This window comes from Crocodylus porosus, unplaced genomic scaffold, assembly GCF_001723895.1.
Source record: "Crocodylus porosus isolate Cpor-Errol unplaced genomic scaffold, CroPor_comp1, whole genome shotgun sequence".
Classification (NCBI taxonomy): Eukaryota; Metazoa; Chordata; order Crocodylia; family Crocodylidae; genus Crocodylus; species Crocodylus porosus.
In genome coordinates, this window is record NW_017728932.1 from 15,694,544 (window position 1) to 15,715,219 (window position 20,676).

At 53.0% G+C, this 20,676-nt stretch overlaps 2 protein-coding genes across 2 annotated transcripts in view; both read right to left on the reverse strand.

The window, feature by feature from the left end:
* The window catches only part of ULK2 (unc-51 like autophagy activating kinase 2), a 53,587-nt gene extending 51,464 nt beyond the window's left edge, over positions 1–2,123 (reverse strand). Inside the window, exons 1-2 of the mRNA XM_019545730.1 lie at positions 1,663–2,123; positions 368–460 (exon numbers count right to left, since the gene is read on the reverse strand). Coding sequence (XP_019401275.1) covers positions 368–460; positions 1,663–1,752 — 183 coding nt within the window. The 5' untranslated portion in view covers positions 1,753–2,123. The remainder of the gene's footprint in view (positions 1–367; positions 461–1,662) is intronic.
* Positions 2,124–8,261: 6,138 nt separating this feature from the next.
* Positions 8,262–16,339, reverse strand: NLE1 (notchless homolog 1). Its single transcript, XM_019545737.1, has 12 exons — positions 16,168–16,339; positions 15,735–15,952; positions 15,502–15,581; positions 15,038–15,114; positions 14,575–14,672; positions 12,524–12,716; positions 12,119–12,254; positions 11,663–11,709; positions 11,269–11,471; positions 10,069–10,228; positions 9,847–9,917; positions 8,262–9,411 (listed from the first exon to the last, which is right to left on the reverse strand). Exons 1-12 carry the CDS (start codon positions 16,300–16,302, stop codon positions 9,399–9,401), a joined length of 1,431 nt encoding a protein of 476 aa, XP_019401282.1. The 5' UTR covers positions 16,303–16,339; the 3' UTR covers positions 8,262–9,398.
* Between the last annotated feature and the right edge of the window lie 4,337 nt (positions 16,340–20,676).

Below are 20,676 nucleotides of genomic sequence, written 5' to 3' on the forward strand. Positions count from 1 at the left end.
GTGCATGTTACCTGTCCCCATTATTCTCAGTAAATGCAGTGCTTTTGAAGGGGGCCAGACTGAAAGCCTGCAGCACAAAATCCTCTGCCCATACAACAGATTCTGCCCAGACACAGCCTATCCAAAAGCCCTACACCTCCATGTGCCTTAATCCTATTATGGGACCATTTCTAGCATTGAAACCACAATTCAGTCTATTTTGAGGGACATACTCAATTCTTGGCTTTGGCAGAACTAACAGAAGCATACATGTGGAAAACCCTGCATTTGCAGCAATAATGCCAACCACATGCTACAGGCTGGACTGAAACACCAGTTATCTTTCATATACAGCAGCTTTGCAAAAGGGCACTGAAAATTACCATACCTTTAAGATTTTGATTTCTTTCCCAAGCAGGATTTGTGACTTGGACAAGTTCTTTTTGTTGATGCTTTTTATGGCGACTTCCCAATCAGTTTTCTGCAAAACAAAATCACCTTTTTAAAAACAAAACAAAAACGTGGTACTTTCTCCACTACTGCCTACTTTAAATGAACAGACTGGAAGCTATGAAAGAATCTCTCACCTGTCCCCATTGCTATTGCTAACCTGTCAACCAAATCCGAGGGACCTCTATTTGTATTTACTCTGACTTTTCACATGGTCACCAAAACCACAACAGGGGTTTTAAGCAAAACAAGATTTGGGTTGGAAAAAGAGACCTAAAATGAACAGACACAAGAAAAAAAATCCCATCTTCATAATCAAAGAGGTTTTTCAAGCTGGAGCCAATGGGCATATCCAGTTTGGGCTGTCTGCCTTTAAATTGTCATCTCAGCTTGCGCAGTCAACACTGGAGCCACTTTCCCTTCCACCTCCAGGCTTGCCAGCTTCAGGGTCTCAATGATGCAATCAATGTCTGCACTGCAAACCAGGGGAGGGGGTGGAGTTGTTTGTTAAAACAGAAGTTGTGCCGATTTGATGGCAGAAACATTTCTATTGGCCTTGTTACCATCTCTCTAAATTAGATCCCCGTAGAGGCGGGGTGCTACTTGTAAATGCAGCACTTGAAGGGAGTTGTGCCAGGCACCCCAAAATTTAAAAAAAAAAAAGCAAGGAGACACAGGGGCACTGAACATCTGGGGAGACGGGAAGGCGAGGCTGGGAAACCAGACACCTTTACATTTCAGAAATCTTCGGCCAATCCCAAAGCGGCCAATTTTCCATTCGGTCTCCAGTTCTCGACTCAAAACAAACACGGGTCCCTCCAGCAAAACAAAGAGCTACGGAGATGAAATCCCCAAGGCAAGCCGGCACATCTGGGCGCCCCTGGGAAAAGGGCTCGGCGTGGGAGCACTCGGGGTTGCCGCAAACGTGCGACTCGCTCGCAGAGCTCCCGATCTTTTCCTCCCCTAGCAGAGCCAGAAGGGGAGGTCCAAGTCGAGGCATGGGAGACCAGGTGCAGGGCCAAGCAGGATGGCCAGGACACTTGTCGATGGGTGGAGCTCTGCTTTTTAACGTGCGAAAAGCTGCAAACCAGGGCTGAAAACCCCATGCCCCCAACCGCACGTCCCCAACCTGCTCCCCAGCCCCCCGTGCCCCAGGGAAGGGGGTCCCTTCTCCTTGCTGGGCAAGGGGGGGGGGGAGAGGTGGTTGTGTAACCAGCCCGGGGCCGCATTTACCTTGCGGTGACGACCTTTGAAGACCACGGCAAAGGCCCCATGGCCGATCAGGTCCTTCTTGCTGTACTCGAAGTCCCCCACCACCTCCATCGTCCTTGGGGGGCATGAAGCCCGGCGGGAGGGGGGCAGCGAGGAGAAGCCGAGGCGGGGGGCGAGGGAGGGGATCCTTCCTACAGCCCCAGCAGCGACCCCCGCCTGACGGGGCGCAGCCGGGCCCGCTCCTGCCTGCCGCCCCCGGGGGAGGGGGCAGCTGCTGTCATGCCGCAGGCCCCCCCGGGCCCGGGGGCTCCCACGGGCATGGGGAGGAGGGGGGAGAAGCCGCCCGGGGGAGGGACAGGGCTACATGGGGGAGACGGATGGTGGCCGAGCCCGGAGGCAGGTGTGTCGATGGTTGCGGGGGGAGGGAGGCTGATCTCAGGCCGGCTCCAGCCCCCGCCGCTGCTGCCCCCCTCCGCCTGCCGCCAGCGCCGGCTCCGACTGCCGGGCCCTCCGCGCCGCCCGCCGCCTTTTGTAGGCCGCCTCGCGCAGGCTCCCAGCGCCTCGCTCCTTCCGCCGCCGGACAAAGAGTCCGCCTCGCCACCGGCCCCCAGCCTCGCTGTGGCGTGGCCGGGCCCCCGGATCCCTCCGCGGGGTGAGGCACCTCCCGTCTGTGAGCCCCAGAGCATAGGCCTGGGGCAGTGTGAGGGGAGCCCTCGGCAGCCCCTCCTGGGGGCCCGTACCTCCAACAGCCCAGGGGCTGTGCTCCCCTCAGCACCAGGCGTGTCGGCACCCCTCGCCGCCCTGCGCACTCAGGAGCGCGAAGCGGACAAAAACCCTGCGACCCCCGCGGGTCATGCCAAGGGGACATGGATGCTGCTTGCGACAGAGGAGAGCGGGCCGATGCCCCAGCGAGGGTGCGTTTCTGTCAGGGCGGTACCCTGCACCCTTTCTTTCTGCACCCACCCCAGGCCGCAGGGGCTTGGGGTTTGAGCCTACACTAGGTTTCAGTGATGCTCGCCCAAAGCCGGAGGTTGCAACCCTGCGGTATTTTTGAGGAGTGACCCCGCCGCGCCAGTCGGACGCAGTTTATGGCATACCCTGGGACCTGCTAGGACGTCAAAAACAGATGTAGATGCTCATGCTGATGGGCCCAAACCGTGTTCAATGCCGGCGAACGGGTTAGCGTGCTCCTGCCTGCTCCTTGCCCAGCGCTCTGCTTGGCCTTGCCTCCTGCGGACCACTGCAGTCAGTGCCAAGGCCATTTCTCCAAGCACAGGCAAGGCCAGAGCACGAATAGGAAAGCAAAAGCAGGAGCAACGGAGGCAGAGTTAATCGATCTGCCCACTGGCAGCACGCGTCAGCGGTGGGACTGGGATTACCACGTAGCCGCTAGAAATGGGGGAAGACTGAGGTCATCCTGTCCTGTCTACCTGCCGGGGCAGAAACGTGGCTTGTACAGCATCACGGGGCTTCCTATTTCTCAGCTGTGTTTCCGCTCCATTAGCTAGCGAGACAATGCTTAAGTGCAAATCTGACCCAGGGGACTTGATGGAGAAGCAAGGGATGGAGACACATATATACCGCTAAGGTGTATCAATGCTATCAATCAGGGACACCATTTTCAATTTAAATGACCTAACCCTCCCTTTGGAAATGTGCAGGGAGCTCTTCATCATCCAGCCTGTGCCCTGGGCATGTGGAAATGGGTCTTGGGACTGTTGCAGCTGCAAACGTCATGAAACACATGTTGGTCACATGAAGCCTTTAACCTTCACCACTGTGCCCTCGCATAACCCTGCTCCCACCTCCATTTCTCTTCTGCTTACCATATTGCCTCTTGCTCCGAGCAGCTTCCCCACACCACTGCTCCCTTTCCTTCAAATTCCTCATTCAGGCTCATTTCTCTCTCACTGCACACTGAGACTAGTCACGACTGACCCTGCCGTGCTGCATACCTTTGGCATGCCGGCCTCCCAGCTGACGGCTGATATGCTGGAATGAGAGGCGCCACCTGAGTTTTTGCCCCGTGTGCCTTTGGCAGTACCCAAGCAATCGTACGCATCACGTGGTGCATGGGATAAAACAGCTGTTGATGCTGCGGTCATGCTCCAGGTCCCACATAGCTCCCTCTCATATGGCGTGAGGTCCCATCCCAACCTCATTGTCTCTAAAGAGCAACCAAGCAGTAAGCACCGGGGTGGTTCTGTCGTTGCTAATCCCCATTACCTGAATGCACACCACAGTTATTACCTTTGCCTCTGCTACCTTGAGCCTCAGAATTGTGGCTCAAGTCTTTTTAGAGCCTTTTACAAAAAGGTGACACAACCAATACAACAATATATCCCACCATCAATTTCAGAGGACAAACCTTGGACTTTGCAAATAATTAAGCGTGTGGAAGCGCTATAGAATACTAATACGAAGATTCAGTATCAAAGAGAAAGGGCTTTAGTTTTACATTTCAAAACCTTTCTTTCTGCAGTGTCATGAACCTCCAAGCCACCACAGCAATGAGCAAACAAACAAGAACTAGCCAGGAAAACGGACCAAAGCACTTAAGTCAGCAAAGAAAAACCTAGCAAGATCCTAGCATGCTAAAAACATTTTCAAAACCTAAATAGGTGTTTAACCATCATGTCAGGTGCTGCTAGTACGTCAAAAGGCTGTTTTCTCAATATCCAGGGGAAGCTCAAATTCAAAATCAAATCAGGGAAGCTTAATAAACAAGATGCTTAAATAGACAAAACCAAGCTTAATAAACAAGATGCTCAGATTCAGAAACTCATTCCCATGAGGAATAGTCATGTATTCCTCTCCGTTGGTTCTTGCATGCAAGGCCACCATCCTTCGGCCCAGTGCCAACTTATGTCCTCTTCCCAGAAACTGCATCACGCAGCCAGCTTGTAAGGAAGACAGCTCAAATGGGCTATAAGTTATGTTTGTGGAGAAAAACATGCTCCAGGAATTTCTAAGCAATTACACCTTCTGGGTCAAAAGTAAATCACTACATTTCTCTCAACGCCAATTGTGCTGCTTTATTAGCCACCTGCCTGCCATGCTCGTCTTCACAACAAGATCCGGGGGGTAAGTTAGCTTCAGCAAAAGACCAAAGGTACGAGGGACATTGGTGGATGCAGGAGACTCCAGTTACAGGGGCAGCTGGGAGATTTGACTGGGGTAACCAAATTAGTCAGCTGCCCCCAAAATTTTAAAATTAGGAGCTGAAGAAATTTCTCCTATTACAATGGTCTCCTATTACAAAAAAAACCATGTAGAAGCTTTAATTCCCCTCCAGAGCAGTCAAGATAGTCTCTAATGGCCTACCAACAAACTCCTCCCAGCTGCCCCTAAACCATAAATCACATGGGCCTCAGGATAACTACCTGGGAATACAATCAAGGGATGAGCTGATCCTACTCACCTTTGTATCCAGTGAAGGTGGAGTTGTACAGACAAGGATAAATCACTTCCCCACCAATTCTGCCTGGGTGAGAAGATCACAGAACACTGATGTTAATCAGGTGGGAGTCAAGGCCCTGCTTATTTAAACCTGACCAAAGGATCAGGGGACCACTATACATCTGGCTTCTGAGTCTCCACAGTGGAGGACTGCTTGATTCATGGCTGAGAGAAACAGATGCTTTCACCATTTACCACCCCCCTTAATTATTCCTGACCTTTTTTCTTGCAGAAACCAAAAACTTTCCTCCGAGGAGCAGAGTACCTCTCCGTCCTCATTAGCCTGTCCTCCTCAGGAACCAGACACAGCACATGTCATTAGGAGGTACTGCCTTAATGAGGCACTTCTAATGAGTTTGATGGCGGTATGAACTGAAACATCATTACATGATGGTATTAGGAGGGATCTTTGTAGTAAGAGCGCCATAGTAGCTAAACACACTTAAAAGGGTATTTATCTAAAGAACACCATCTCCATTGCAAGCTGTTTAACTGTAGCACATTTAATGAATAAGAGGGATGAAATGAGACCTGCAAATGGAGTAACGTATACAGATATTCACACCACACACCAGCTTTTGAGAACCAAGTATTTCAGCACATCCATTATCATGATGTTATCAATCTGCTCGCCAGCCAGATGTGTATTTTCAAGTACCTCTTTTAAAAATATATTTGATTATTAAACACCCATCAAGGACTCCAAAGGCAGAGTTTTTAGAGCAAAATTCACACTTGCCGTGCACACCTGCACTTAGAAGTGACAATGTCTAGCACCTTGTATCCTTGTTTTCAAAAGTTCTGAATAACTATTGACTGAACCTGACCATGAGGAAGCAGATTGTAACCACTTCCCCAAAGGCAGCAGCATCTAGAGTGGAGCGCAACCGCTAGTGAGCAGTGCACAGAAGAACCTCAGAACGCTTGGAGACAGGAAACAAGGAATGCCTTATCCAAATAAAACTGAGGCATGGGATTCAGCTAGGCAGAAATTACTCAAGCTGAAGGTTGGCCAAGGGACTGAGGTTACCACTCCTCCTCTCCTAAGAGGTGCCAGGCCATCTTTAAGGACCACTGGGGGGAAAGGCTGGAATTCATTTCACCTGGATGCTGGTGTCGTGCAAGTGGAAAAACCCTAGTGTTGTTTTGGGGGTTATTTGGATTTTAGAAAATGTTTGGGTTTTTTGCCAGTTTATCTTGTAAGTAAATAAGCATGAAGAGATGGATTTTCAACCATGTGGCTAAAATGCCAAATTAAACAGCATGTTTCAGGGAATGCATATATACGGTCAGCCCATCCTTTTGTATGAGAGCTTTATAAAAGCAGCCATATGTGCCCGTGTTTAGGAGCTATGGAAGCCACTTTTATGTGGACTCGATTTGGTACTAAATACTAACCCCTGGGACAGAGGACAGGAGAGAAGGTGACCACAGCAACACAATGTATGTTTAGGACAGGAAGTGGAGGCACACACCTCACTCAACTGAAAAAGCTGGTTTCTGTTTAGAGATGGAAAACCAAGCCCCTGAACAATGCAGCTGGGCAGACTGAGCAGGAAGTCACCTCGGGGTTTTTATCCTGGCTGAGGCCTTTGCTTCCGCTGCACTTCTACTTACTGGTCTGTAGAAGGAGGAGGATGCCACTTCCTGTGGAAAGGTGGAAGGCAGGTTGGTTTCTTGGACAGCACAAAGCCTTCAATAACTACTGAGGATCATTGGTGTGGGCTTTCCCCTCCTCTGTACTGGGCTAACATTTAAAGATAAGGCTACTGTGAGAATCCTTTTCTCTCGCCATTTTTGACTCCATCTCTAGGACGAGACAGACTGAAAGACGGTTATTAGCTGCGCCTCTGAACCACCGTACCTTCACATCAGTAAAGTGCGAACTGCTTTGCTTCTGTAGACAGACACAGCACACACAGCCTTACAATTCAGTGAGAGGCGACTCTGCAGGAAGCATATTAACAAACCGTGTACAGGATATTGAGTTCTTCCCAGAAGATCTTGTGCAGATAGGAGTGAGGCGAGTCGGCTGGCAGAGGGATATGCTGAGAGGTACAGCAGTTTGCTGGTACTCTCTAATATCAATACACGTTATATAAGTAACCTTCTGTTCCAACCTTCTGCTCTGCTTGGTGGTTTTGAGCAGCGGATAGGCTGGTGGTCATTTCCAGAACAATGAAACCTGGTCTCGGTCTTGTATAACAGCTCAAAGAAAATTATCCATGCCACGGTGGTAGCAGCACATGAGGCTCGAAAAGCATCTTACTCAGGCCTGTAGAATTACAAGCACGTTTCCAGTGACATTAATGAAAGATGAACACACAGCAATCAGTATAACCCAAGCCGGAAAGTTATTCTGCCCGGACTCACTGCTCAGGAGGTCAGGCATCTAGCGCTGGGCTGAAGTGAGCCAGAAGGTTCCAATATCTTCCAGGCTCGACTGGGGCCAAGAGACAGTCACAGCCTCACAGCGTTAACTAACTCAGCTTTGTAGGGCTGGTGAAACAGAAGCGATCTCCACCTCTGCTGGATAGAAAGCAGCGAGCTAGGTACCATGTGAGAGGCCCCATGAGCCTGGGCTGGTGTTTAAGCGCTCACTTGAAATCTGACTTGGAAACACTGTTCTAAGCAACTGCTTTCTGGGTGGTGTGAAGCTGTGCAACAAAGATGCTTCATCCCCTTATGGAGCAGGAAGGTGCCTTGCAATGCTGACCTGGGGCCCTGGGGGCCAGTTGTAGTTCAGGTCTCAGAACAACCCTTTGTCTCTGGGCCTCTTGATCTGCTGCAGCAGAAGTCAATCCAACTTGGCAACTCTGGCATTGCATCTTCCCTGAGGTTTGGCATCTGTGCACCCCCTATCCACTCTTAATACCCTTGTGAGGCAGGAAAAAAGTGAGTATTCCCAGCTACAGCTCAGGGAAATGAAAGCCTAAACACCATGCCCAGGCTGTCACGGGGAAAGCAGGGACCCGAGCTGCTCTGGGTTAGGCTACTGTCCTGACCTCCTGTTCTCCTTGTCAGCATTCCTTGCAGCAGCATGATGTTTAGGCAGGAGTCCCACCACTGGGCACAAAGCCATGCCAAGTTCCCCCATTGAGATGGATAAAACACCATAAACCCAAACTATCCACTTACAAACCCCAACAAGAGCTCTGGAGGGAGAACGCTTTGGTCCTTACTGCACATTTATTGCAATTACTGCAGAGGAGTTGACAGCACACGATTGATTCATCATTAGTCATATTTGGACTCACCCAGTTCTTAGACTTCGCAGGTATAAACAGTGTGTGTCCACAGAAGAGATACAGCCCTGTGCTCCAACTGATTTGTCAATCATTTTGCATCATGATGGGGGAGTTTTGCCATTGACCTAACAGCACCGGACCAGACAATCCCACCCCAGAGATATCCCCAGCTGCATGGAAAAGAAACAACAGCAGGCTGCTTTATCTTTCTCCGCAGCCCTCTGCACCCAAGCCAAGCTGTGTTAGCAGGGCTGGGAGACTCACTGACTTCCAGAAGCAAATGCCCTCACTTCTCCGCTCTCAGGTAACAGCTGAGACTGGAAACTCAATGCAGTGCAGGCACCAGCTTTCATTTCACACCTGGTCCTCCCAGCCCTGGTGCAGAACACACACAAGTCAAGCAAGAAGCCTGCTCCCCGGACTGAGGCAGGTGGGGTATTGCTGACTGACAAACAATGCTCCAGGCAGCCCATTATGAATTATTACCAGCCAAGGTGCAAAACCTCCTCTGTCCCCCACTCCAATGCAGTGAAAGCAGCCAGGAGACACTACTCACACATAGACACCTGCCCCAGGCAAACATCAGCTTTGAATTTTGCCAGGAGACAATACGATGGATTTCCCCCTTTCATCTTGCTGAAGGTCAGGTGGGGACACCCACCTTTTCTGCCCACACTGAATGCTCTGGTCCCTGGAGGCTTTGCTGACAACGAAGGCAAAGAGCATGAACAGGCTCCATCTTTGCACCCCTCTCCCCTGAGAAAGCAGGCCTTTTGGGGGGGCTCAGGGGTCCCAACAGAGCTAGTGGATCTGCAGCTCTAAGAGGTCTTGGCACATTAACAATCAGGAACAGAGTCATCTGGATCCAGAAAGAAAGGTCTTTGCGTCATAAAAAAATCCAAGTCAAACTTTCCCTAATTAAAAATTAGAGCTGAGTGAGTGACACGTGTATGAGGCAGAAGATGAGATTGTCTTAAGCAGCCCTTGCCATACACACTGGGCCGCAGCAGGGGCCAGCTTCCACCTGGCAGGTTCTCTCCATGGCACCTCCTATCTTCTCCATCTGCAAAGGGAAAGAACACAGGGTCCCATGAGGACAACAGTGGTACCAAGGAGAGCGCAGGCCTGCAGGCTGTATCAGGGCTGAAAGGCAAGCCTGGCAGAGAGGTGGGAGGCGAAGAACTCCAGTGAGCCCCCAGCAGAGCAGCCTGGGAGCTCAGGGAGGGCCGGGATTCCTACCACCACCACCACGATGCAGAGCCAAGATGGGCAGAATCAGCTGAAAACTCAGGTCTACCCAGACTGCAAGCAAGGTCTGTTTTCTGGATGTATATATACCGTGCAGGGCCCTAATCTCAGCTGGGTCTGCTCAGTGCTGCCATCAGGTGACAATAATGAAGCACAGTTAATTTAGTGAGGCAAAAGGCTGCATTTACACTCATGTTGTGTGGACATGGGAGGGCTGGGAAGTGCTGGTTTTGGAGGGGCTGGTACTCACATCCTTAGACACTTGTCTTTCCCCCCGCTTGCCACCCTCTGTCCATCAGGGCTCCAGTCCACTGCAAACACCTAGCAATGCAGAGATCTGGGTTATTGCCACAATCAAAGGAGAGTAGAGATGTTCCCCCTACCGCCGGCCTTATGGTGAAGGCAGGGGAGCTGAGCCTCTGCCTTCTCCAGAGTGGGCATGTCCCAGGCCCTCCATGATGGGCAGACCTACCTCGTCAGCGTGGCCAGGAAGGTCGATGGCCAGTTTCTTCATCTTGGCATCCCACACCTTGAGGGTACTGTCGCTGCTCCCGCTCACCAGCAGACGGCTGTCCGCTGACCAGGCAATCTGGTACACAGCCGAGACATGGCCCCTCAGCGAGGTGAGATACCTGCAGCGGGAAGGGTGGGAGGGCGAGGTTGGGTAGTCAGGCACACAGGCCTCATCCCAAATGGTGTACCTCTCTGCGGGCATACACTGTACTTACACACGCCCATTAGATGGGCAATACACGGCTCACCCATGGTTGTAGCAAGGCCAACAGGCTCCAAACTGTCTAGCACTTCTCCCACTGATGGGCTTAACACCACCCATGCCCCTCCCCAGCTGGTAACATAGTTCATTAGCCCTTTCTCAACTGTGTACAAGTGCCATTGTGGCCACTCTCCAGTATGCAGCCAGGGACTGAAGAGATACTAAATCCTCCTCTATTGTTCCTTCAAGATCCATCAGAGATGCTCTTCCAACTACCAGGCAGCCCAGTCTCAGCCGCAGGCACCATAATGGCTGCTATCCCATATAACCGCCCACGCTATGCAGAGGAATAACCAACCCTGGAATATCATCTGTACTGCAGGAGGACTGAGGGACCCCAAATAACGTTGCCATCGTACCAGATGCCACACAGACACAGAACAAAGGAGCGGCCACTCCCCAGAGAGCACAATTTCCACACAATGGCAGAAGGAAATGGCAAGCTAGATTGGGGGTGTCTGGGCTCCAGGGCTTCACCTGCAGCCAGGCAGGGTGGAGGAGCAGTCAAGACTGTGTCATTCTGCAACTGCAGCAGCCAAGCATGCTGGGTGCGCCCAACCAACACCCCAGTCTCCAACTGGGGCATCTACAGCTTCACCTGCAGCACTAGGGGCTGGGCATCTTGGCACTGAACCAGTAGGACGGCACCTGGGCGTGGGGCACTGATGTTGTGGAGCTGTGCAGCAGCTTAAGAACAAGGCCTACAGCACAGGGGGATTAAGGGACTTGCCCAAGGGCACAGTGAGTCAGTGGCAAAGCTGTGCACCAGGCTGAGGAGAAGACTGACTGTACTCGGCTGATTCCATGCTGTATTCCCTCCTGTGTGTAACCTGCAAGTGGCAATGTGGCCTGAGAAGCGAGCACCCCAGAGCATCCTCTGGAGGAGGAGGAACCTACTTTCCTGTCCTGCCTTCCCAGAGCTTGATGGACTTGTCAAAGGAAGCACTAGCTATGACCCGTGTGTCTGGCGAGAAGAGGACTTGGTTGATCAGGGCCTGGTGGCCTGTCATTCTCTCCAGCGGCTTCTTGTCCTCTGCTGGGCTCCACAGAAACAGCGTGAAGTCGTCCGATCCCGAGACCAACCTCTCTGGTACCTGACCCTGCAGTAAGCAAGCGAAATGCCTCAGTGCCACACCGCGGTACGCAGGCTGTGCCCTCAGAGCACGGAGCTCACCCGACCCCAGGGGGAAAAGCAGGCAGGAGGGAGCCAGCCCCAGCCTGTTCTTTCTGTGCTGGTTGGTACCAACATTACAGAGCACGGCACGGGGCGGTTTTCCTCCCGCGGACTTACCCTGACTTGGTCATACCTGGCCTGTGCCTTCTGTTTCAGCTCCATCACTGTGAGCATGAGCAGAGAAAGGGAATTAGACGTGGGATGGCAAACAGGGGCACAACAGAGCTGGGCTTTCTGGCTGTATGGATGGAGCCTACTCCCTCGGGGTGTTACCCAGGAAGGATGCCAAAGGGGACAAATCTAGGGGCATGAACTCGCCTCCTCTCAGACCTCCAACATGGATCATAAGAGGAGGCTGCACTTTTAGCACTAGAGCACAGCATGTGTGCAGGCCTCCAGTTCTGCAGAGCGTGAGGCTCTCAGAGAAGGGAAAGCCACTACTAATGATTTCACAGAGGAGCAGGGAGGGGACTGGGACCACTCAGGTCGACTTTGGGCACCGGCAGCCCTGAGGAAAGTGCCCTGGCCCGCCCCCTCACCCACCCCAGCCTGCCACCAGGCAAATGCACTTACAGGAGCCGTTCATATCCTGTGGGTTAACAGAGGCCTGGGCAGGCTCAAAGGCGCCTGTGCGGAGGACGTAGTCGGTGCTCAGAGCCATGGTGTTCACCCAGTGCGCGTGGCCCTGCAAGGTGCGGCACAGCACCCCCTGAAAGCAAAGTGATCCCATGGACTCAGAGGGGGATGAATGCAGGAGCTCCCTGCCCCCTCTTCCATCAGCCCTCACAGGGCCTCATCAGGCCACGAAACCTCCAGGCCCACGACGATCCCCCCATGCCTCAGCTTCTCCAACCCTCCCACGCAGCTCCTCAGCCCGGCCAGTCAGGGCACTGCTGAACCATAGGACCCAGGCAGCATCTCTGTCCAGACGCCACTGATCGTGACCCCTGGCATCTACAGCCTGCTCAGCACACTTACATCCTGGCCTCTCCAGACCTTGATGGTTCTGTCCTGTGAAGAGGAGTAGAGCAGCCCGTCTCCGCCCCACTTCACGCATGTGACCGACTGCGTGTGCCCAGTGAGGATCTTGTCGCACCGGCCCCCGAGGGTGTCCCAGATCCGGACACTGCCGTCCTTGGAGGCGCTGGCCAGGTTGCGGCATTCTGGATTTCTGGGGAGGGGAGACAAAGCACGGCGCTGGAGGGCTCCCCACAAGGGCCCGCGAGGGCTCTCTAAGGACGCGAGATCTTCAGCTGAGGAGAAGGCGGCTGGGTGATGCTCAGACAGGAGGCCCAGAGAGCAACTTCCTTCGGGGAGCGGTCAGTTTGTAGCCTGTGCCCTTCCTAGATGTTAGCAGCAGCCTCTCTGGTGAGGGGTAAGCTCCCAGCGGGCTTTGGGCACCACTGCAAGGCCTCCCACCTACTGACACAGAAATACCAACCTCCCACTGCTTCCCACATCAGCTGGCCATGGGACTTCTCACTTCCTTTCTTAAGCAGCGGGCAGTCATTACACATCAGTTTGTGGGGGTAACGTGTTTTGGGACATGTCGCAGGATGCTCTGCTAATACCTCTGCCCAGTTGGGCTCCAGGAGCACAAGGCGCTCAAGACTATGGTTGGGGAGTAGGCCCGTGCACCTTGCAAGCCAGACATATGGACAGTCTTGGGCTCTGTTCCAATCACCCCCCAGAAAAGCCCAGTCCAGTGGCCATCGAGCTGGGAGGACAAATCCAACAGGAGTTCAGCAACACATTGCAAATTGCTCGTGGCTCCTTTAGCTTTGCAAAGGGCACTGGGCAGGGAGCCAGGATTAAGTCTGTCCCCCCACAGTAACGTACAAGTGCCAAGCGCCAGGGCAGACTTTGAGCTGGGCAAGGAAGGACTCCTGCGTGCCTGAGGTGCACTAATGGGACTTGGCCAAGCCCTGCAGCACTGCTGTGTCTTGAGCAGCACAAACCATTGGTCTTCTTAAGGAGAGTAATATCCTGGGGCCAGGGGTCAGGCAGGCACACGGGGGGGAAAATAGGCAGAAGGGGGCATGGCCAGAGAGGGAGAGAGACTGGGCTCCTAAGGGTACAGATTGAACCAGATGGTGGGCGAGCAGCTGGCATCGCAGGGCCCACCTGGGAGGTACAGCCTGCAACCTGGCTGCAGCTCACTTGGATCAGGGAGTGGAAGAGCAAAGCCTGAAACCAAGGGCTGGGCCCTTCCACAACGACAGGAGCAGAGCAGGGACAAGTGCAGGCAGCTGCAGACCAGAGAGCCCGAGGGAACCATTTCCTCTCTTCCTGCCCACCTCCCCCCCGCCATCCGTTCCCTTTAATCCAGTTAGTTCTTTGCGAACAGCTGAAGCTTCCCCCGGGATTTCTGCTGGCAGGGCTCTGCTCCAGGGCATTTCTATCATGCCTTGAACTATCATCTGCACCAGATCCACACATAAAGAACTGCATGATAAATGAACAGGATGGCTGAGGCAGCCGGGGGAGCAGGAGGGCCCCAAGGGAGCTCTCAGCACTGGCAGGACCACATCACATCGGCATGCAGACAGTGGTCTTCCCCCTCCCCTTCCCTACTCTGCGCTGGGGTTGGGCACACCTGGACTGAGGGGCAACTCGGGGAGGCAAGCCCAGCTTCAGCCCTCCAAACCCCTTCATGTGGGAAAGCTGCGACAGGGAGGAAGGCCTGAGTTCACATCCCTGCTCCCAGCTTTCGTAAAGATGCTTGCCACTCCCAGCTGGTAACCGGAGCTCCCTGGCATATTTTAGTCCTAAGTCTTCGTCATGCAGCACAAGAAACAGGCCCCCAGCATGCCTGGCAGAGCCAGGACTCCAACCCAGGTCTCCTGCCTCCAGCCTAGCGTCTAGTCCACTGCCCACACCTCTCCTGTCCTCCAACACTGCCCGCTTTTCAGCATCTCTTTTCCTACACGCTTACTCTGTTCCCAGCCAGGGCACTGGGGAGAGCCATGGCAGAAGCATGTCCTCTCTCGATCAGCAAAGTCAGGAGCCACGGCTGGAACATTACTTACGCGTGGAGCGGCTCCCAGCACAACCACGTGATCCACTTGGAGTGCCCCGTCAGCGCTCGGCCGATCTGATTCCCTGTGGCCGGGTCCCAGAGGAGTATCTGGCGAGCAGAGCATGCAAGGCCATCAGGTCACCAACCACAGGCACCGTGGCACAGGATCAGTTTCACCCTCCCAGCCCAAAGGGACCACAGCTGATAACCGAGGAAGGCACCAAAGGACTACTCCCAATCCCTGCAGCAGCGAGTGGATGCCTCAAGGCAGAAGAGCCAATGGTGGTAGAAGACTAAATGCAGCAATCAAGTTGCACAGCAGGCAGCTGTTGTGCGCGGCCACGTTTGCAGCGTGCTGGGAAGGCTGGTTCTTGGACCGTGCAGGGGGGATGTCTCCTGCTCTGCGGTGGGTCGTTTCCCCCTGCCCGCACTCTTGGAACAAGCACTCGACTGAGTGCAGAACTGAGACGCACCTGCCCGTTCTTGCACCCCGAGGCCAGCTTCTTGCCATCAGGAGCCCAGGCGATGCTGAGGACCCAGTGCCTGTGACCTGAGGGGGAGAGAGCAGCAGTGAGGGCAGGCAGCAGTCACCTGCAAGGGCTGGGTGAGGGCAGGGGGCATTCCCTGCACTTGCCCCAGCCAGGCTGCCTCGGCTCACGTCCATGCCCTGCTCCGGGACAGAGCGAGCCTGTCGGGAGTGTTTTCCAGAACAGGCGGGCAGGGGAACCACTGCTGAACACCGCTTGGGGCGCAGCAAAGCAGGGACCTCACGGGCTGCAGGCTCCTCATGCCATGGGGGTGCCATCACCAAAGTCTGCTCCAAGCCCTGAACTCACAGCCAGGGGAAAGGAACCTGCTTGGCGGACCCCCCCAAACCCTGCCCTGGATCCCCCTCGTGCCTAGGGCCACCCCCCGGCCTCCCTCCTGCTGCACTGGCCTTTGGCTGTGAACTGTGGCGTCTCTGTGCTCAGGTCCCAGAAGCGCACGGTGGTGTCGCCAGAGCCGCTCGCCAGGTACCTGCAACAGCAACACGCAGCCCGTGGGGGCTCAGGGCGGCACGCAGGACGGGGCTGCTTCCTGGCGCCTCCCCCAGGCCAGGCGCTCTCTTCCTTTCCCCTCGCCAGCCAGCCCAGCACCAGGCCTGGGTAATCCTGCCCTGCTGCCTCTTACTTTCCAGTAGGGCTGAAGGCCACGGAGATGACGGCTTCCGTGTGTCCCTCCAGGGAGCTGGTGCAGCGCGTCACCGCTCGCACCCGGAACACGGCCTGGGGCTGGTAGACGACGTCGAGGACTCGCTCCGACTCCACCGCCTGCCCCGCCAGCGTCTGCTCCAGCGACGTGACGATTTCGGCATTCTGGACGTAGAAGGCCAAAGGCAGCAGCTCCTCCTGGAAGACAAGAGACGGGGGCAGATTTCCAGCATGCCGGCTCGTCCCCACCTTGCGCGCTTCCCCGGCAGGGGCGGGGGCATCTGTCCAGGGAGGGAGGTCAGAGATCCAGGTGCGCCCTGTGCCCGTCCCCTGGCGCTGGGTGAAAGCAGCGGTTGTGGTGTCCCGTGGGGCTCGTCGCCCCAGCTCAGCTGTGCCCCCACGCTGGCACAGACCTCCTGGAGCAGAGCATTGCAGAGCAGCTGCAGCTTGTCGGGCGTGATGTCGACGGGGGCGTCAAAGGGGCAGCCCAGGGCCTGGCCGGCCTCATCCCTGAACTGGATCAGCCGCCGCTCCACGTCCCCCTGCATGGCCAGGGCTCGGCGCCGCGCTCCGCACGTGCGAACGCGCGGCGCGGCGCGCACCGATGACCTCACGCCGGCGTCTCGCGAGGCACGCGGCTGGGGCGTCCCGGCGGTAAGTGCAACCGGGGCGGCGGGGGGCCTTAAAGGGCACCGCGGGATATCCGTGCAGCGAGGGATTGCGGACTGACCGGCGCGGTCCAGTGCCAGCGGTCCCTGCAAGGCAGCACGGCCACTCCCCCCGCCCCCCCGGTCTATATATGTGTTTATACAATTTATGTATTTATAAATGCGTCTCGACCCGAATCACTATATTGGGCGATTTGGGCCCGAATCATACATATCAATATATCGCTATCAACATACTGAGCTATAGCATGTCTATATAGGCCTGTCATATCTATGAGCTATATATATACACATTATACATATACATACACACATATACACACGAGAGCTCTATATACACACACCTCTCACACTTCCATATACAGACACATGCATATGGACATATGTGGACGTGTTCTTACGTAGACAAGTGCATATGGACACATATGGACGTGAGGTGTGTGTATATATATCAATCCATCTCACATATAGATGAGAAACTTATAGATCTCATAGATATGAGAGATCTATATAGATATGATACTGATAGAGATATCTCATATACAAGAGAGATGGGTATATTGATATGTATGATTTGGGCCCACATGACCCAATAGACATCCAGATATGGACATGTCTCTCATATAGACACATATGTATCCCTTATATAGATCCATCTCTCTCTCTCTCGTATAGATATATAACTATAAGCATATATGAATATAAATGTTGTCTGGGCCCAAATCAATTCCCAATTCCATCAACTGAGCAGAGCTCAGTTGTTCAGCTCCATGTGGTGCTACCATTGGCAAGGGTCTTGTTCCCCAGACCCTCCAGCCCAGGGCTTCAGATGCTCCTAAGTCCATGGCAGACACCCCATGTACAGGCCCAAGCTCAGAGGTTGCCTTTATCATAGCATACAACAAACCTGCTTACCAAGAAGTCACTTCTGTCCACTTCTCCCTTCCATTGCAATCTCACATCAAAGGAAGCCCAGTCAGGAATGGGAACAGGGAGATCACCATTTACTAGCATATTGATGTATATTTTTTATTAAACAAGAGCAAGCATCCAAAAAGGAAGCGAATAACAAAGCCCAGGGACTGGCCTGTTGTGCGCAGAGCCCTGCTGTGTTCCTGGATCACAGGCAGAAAGCCACTAGTGTAGCTGTATCATGCTTATGGCTCATCTACGCTAGCCGAGAAGGTGCATGGACTAGACTGGATAGCCCCCATTACCTAGCACCAGTTAAAACAGGACTGAAGACAAGGTTCCTTGGGGTTACAGCTCCCATAGGGAAGCCCAGGGCTCAGATCTGAGCTGCTAACTCAGATCAGGCACAATTGTTTTACTGGTTTTCGATACTGAGAGTTTAGCTGTCAGATCCATACAGGGTGCAACCCTGGTGCTTCAGTGCATAGACCGTGTTCACAATGGTCACAGTCTGACACTTGGGCCAGTGTAGGTGACAGCATCACATTCTCCAGGAAGACCTTCAGCACCCCAGCATGGGTCTCCTCAAGATCGGCCAGCAATGTGCTTCATGCTGCCGCGGCCAGGCAGGAGGCAGAAGGCCGGCTTGGTGATGCCCTGGACGTTGTCAGAGTACTTAACAGCGGTATCCCCTTTCCCCAGCCCCCTGGCCCCTTTGCTGCAGCCAGACATGGTCAAGTATGCACAGGACCCAAGTTATCCGTCACTGCTGTGTTAGCCTCAGTTAAACACATTTTCTCCCAAGCACAAGCCAGCCAATAGCCCAGGACTGGCACATGTACACAACACTGTTCTACTCAGGTTTTAGTGAGTGGCGTTTCTGATGCACTTTGCAATGTCTTGGGATAGTGTTAGAACTTATCTCATGAATCAGTAGGATTTTTCCGGGGACAGTAGATCTGGGCAACTCTGGTGTCCCAGACGGCATAACCAAGACTGCGCAGTAGTGGAGCAGACTGCTGCAGGAAGGGGCAGGTGCCGTGATAACTTAAGTTTCGGAAAAAGAACTTTGAAAAAGAAAATGCATGAAATGAGCTGAGCCAGGGTCCTTGGATTATTCAGTCTGGAATGAGCCAGCAGGTTTTGGCATAGAGCACTGCATCTCCAGCAGGAGAAAAGGGGGAACCTGGCTCTTCCGGCAGCCATGGAGGCAGGTTGAGGTCCTGGGATAGTATCTCAGCTGCTTGAGTGGAACTGACACTGCTAAGAGGGACAGTGCTGTCATTCTGCTTCAGAGTCAACACCCCCCCCGCCAGTTAAAATGGAGGAGCTCACACCTCTGAGCTACTCCAAACCGACTCGAGACTCAGGGATCCTCCAGCATGGTAGGTGCTCCCCCCCCATTTTTAAGGATTTCTTCAGAGCTCAGTTCTAAGGCACACTTTGATACCAAGAAATCACTTCCAGAGTTGCACCAGCACCGCAAAGACTACAAAGGGGCTCCACAGGATTTAAGTTCACAGCCTGTCAAAGATGCCCTTCCAAGCTGCACAGGCTTGCTGTGAATGAGGGCTAATTAGTACCAAGGGAAAGAAGAAAGTTCATTAAACTGCATTGACAAAACAGGCCTCTTGCTCCTTAACCCCACATATGCGAGGCAGCAATGCTGTGAGGAACAACCCACCAGCAAAAGAGATAGACAGCAGCACCCAGGCAGGTTCAGATTACACGTCTCCCACTTTATTTAGGTTTCATCATAGAGTCAGTAGTGGCACATTCTAAACGTGTACAATAAAAACAAGTCCCGAGCATGGTTTTCAGAGCAGTCATCACCTTCCTTGCACAAAGAGCACGGATCCACTGGGCAGCAAAACCAAGTCATTGGGGAGCAGCAATCTGCCTGCAGCTCAGGGACATTCATTCACCAAAAAGATGCAAGTGGGCTGGAGGCAGTCAATAGCTTCTCTTTCCAGCAGTCACAGCTAGATGCTGTGACGTTAGAAGCCAGCAGGTTCAGCAAGTGTTGTGGAGGTGAAGACAAGAATCAGAATGCATGTGGACCCAGAACAAGGAAACATCTGGTGCTTACTTGCCACAGCCAACCTAATGCTTTTCCCAACTGCTGGAGCTGAAGTAGCTTAGACAGGAATAGTCATGTTACTTATAAGCATTCGTTTAATTGATGGTCTAGACAATGGCACTGGCTAGGGGTTACCAGTGCTCAGAGCTTTAGGTTATGAGGACGATGAGACTTGCTCGAGGTTATTCAGGACACATAGGCAATTACGACAGTGCTGCCACTCACCCTCCTACAGTTTTCAAGTTACTCTTACTATACAGGAATGACTGTGCTTTCATTCATCTTGCCCAGCAGCTATAGCACCAAGGAAGCTGTGCGTTACCAGGATCCACATAGCTTGAGTCAGCCACTATTAAAGTGGCTTGACGCGAGCCACACAGAGGGTTGCACCAAAATACATTTAGTCAAACCAGTACTATTCATCCTTCCACGTTTATCTTCCCCCATGTCTTTAGTTAAGATTGCCAGGCCCAAGCAGTTGAGCTTCCTTTCTGTTGCAGCTATTTGGCAGGGACGGAAAGCACAACATTATGAGCCTGGCCTCTTCTACCCTGATCTACCGCCAAGATTTGGAAGCTTTCTTCTTCTTTCCTGCCCATCTTCTTTAGGATCCCGCACTTGCAACAGCTTACTTTTAGAAGCCTCAGAAGCTGGACAGGCAAAGAAAGCTCTCCGAGTTACTTGTGACAACGTGCAAGGCCCCTCACTATTTTTCCTGTCACCTCAGTATTTCAGGGGAGTAAAAAAGAGAATCACTGCTTTATCCTGTGCACCTGAGTAGCTGTACCCAAGCAGGGGCCGCAGGTAGTTGAATCTTCATCAGCTTAGTGCTGTTTTCCAAATCCATGTTCTTTGGAATGCTTCGCTCATTTGCTGGAACAATATCTGCCTATCGAGAGCTGGGTGTCACTAGGAATGTCACAATTCAGACTTCCAACAACACACATCATCAGTAAGATGCTTTGGCACTGAAATGGAAAAAACTACTTAGACTGATAATCTAGAGAGACCCTCTCCCCCACCACAGCAAGGCAGGTGAGCATTTACAACTGGAAGACTAGTGATCAAATCTTACTTTGCACAAGCCCTGACCCATATCAGTTACCTGGATTTTCAAAACTGATGCGCAGCAGATTTCTCAATGTGAGTATAGCTGCATTTTGAGCAGTAAGTGGTCAAGCAAACCAGTTATCAGCACAAAGACCACCAACAGGCCTGCCTGTCTATTGGTGTGCTTTTTCCTTTAAAAAAAAAAAAAAAAA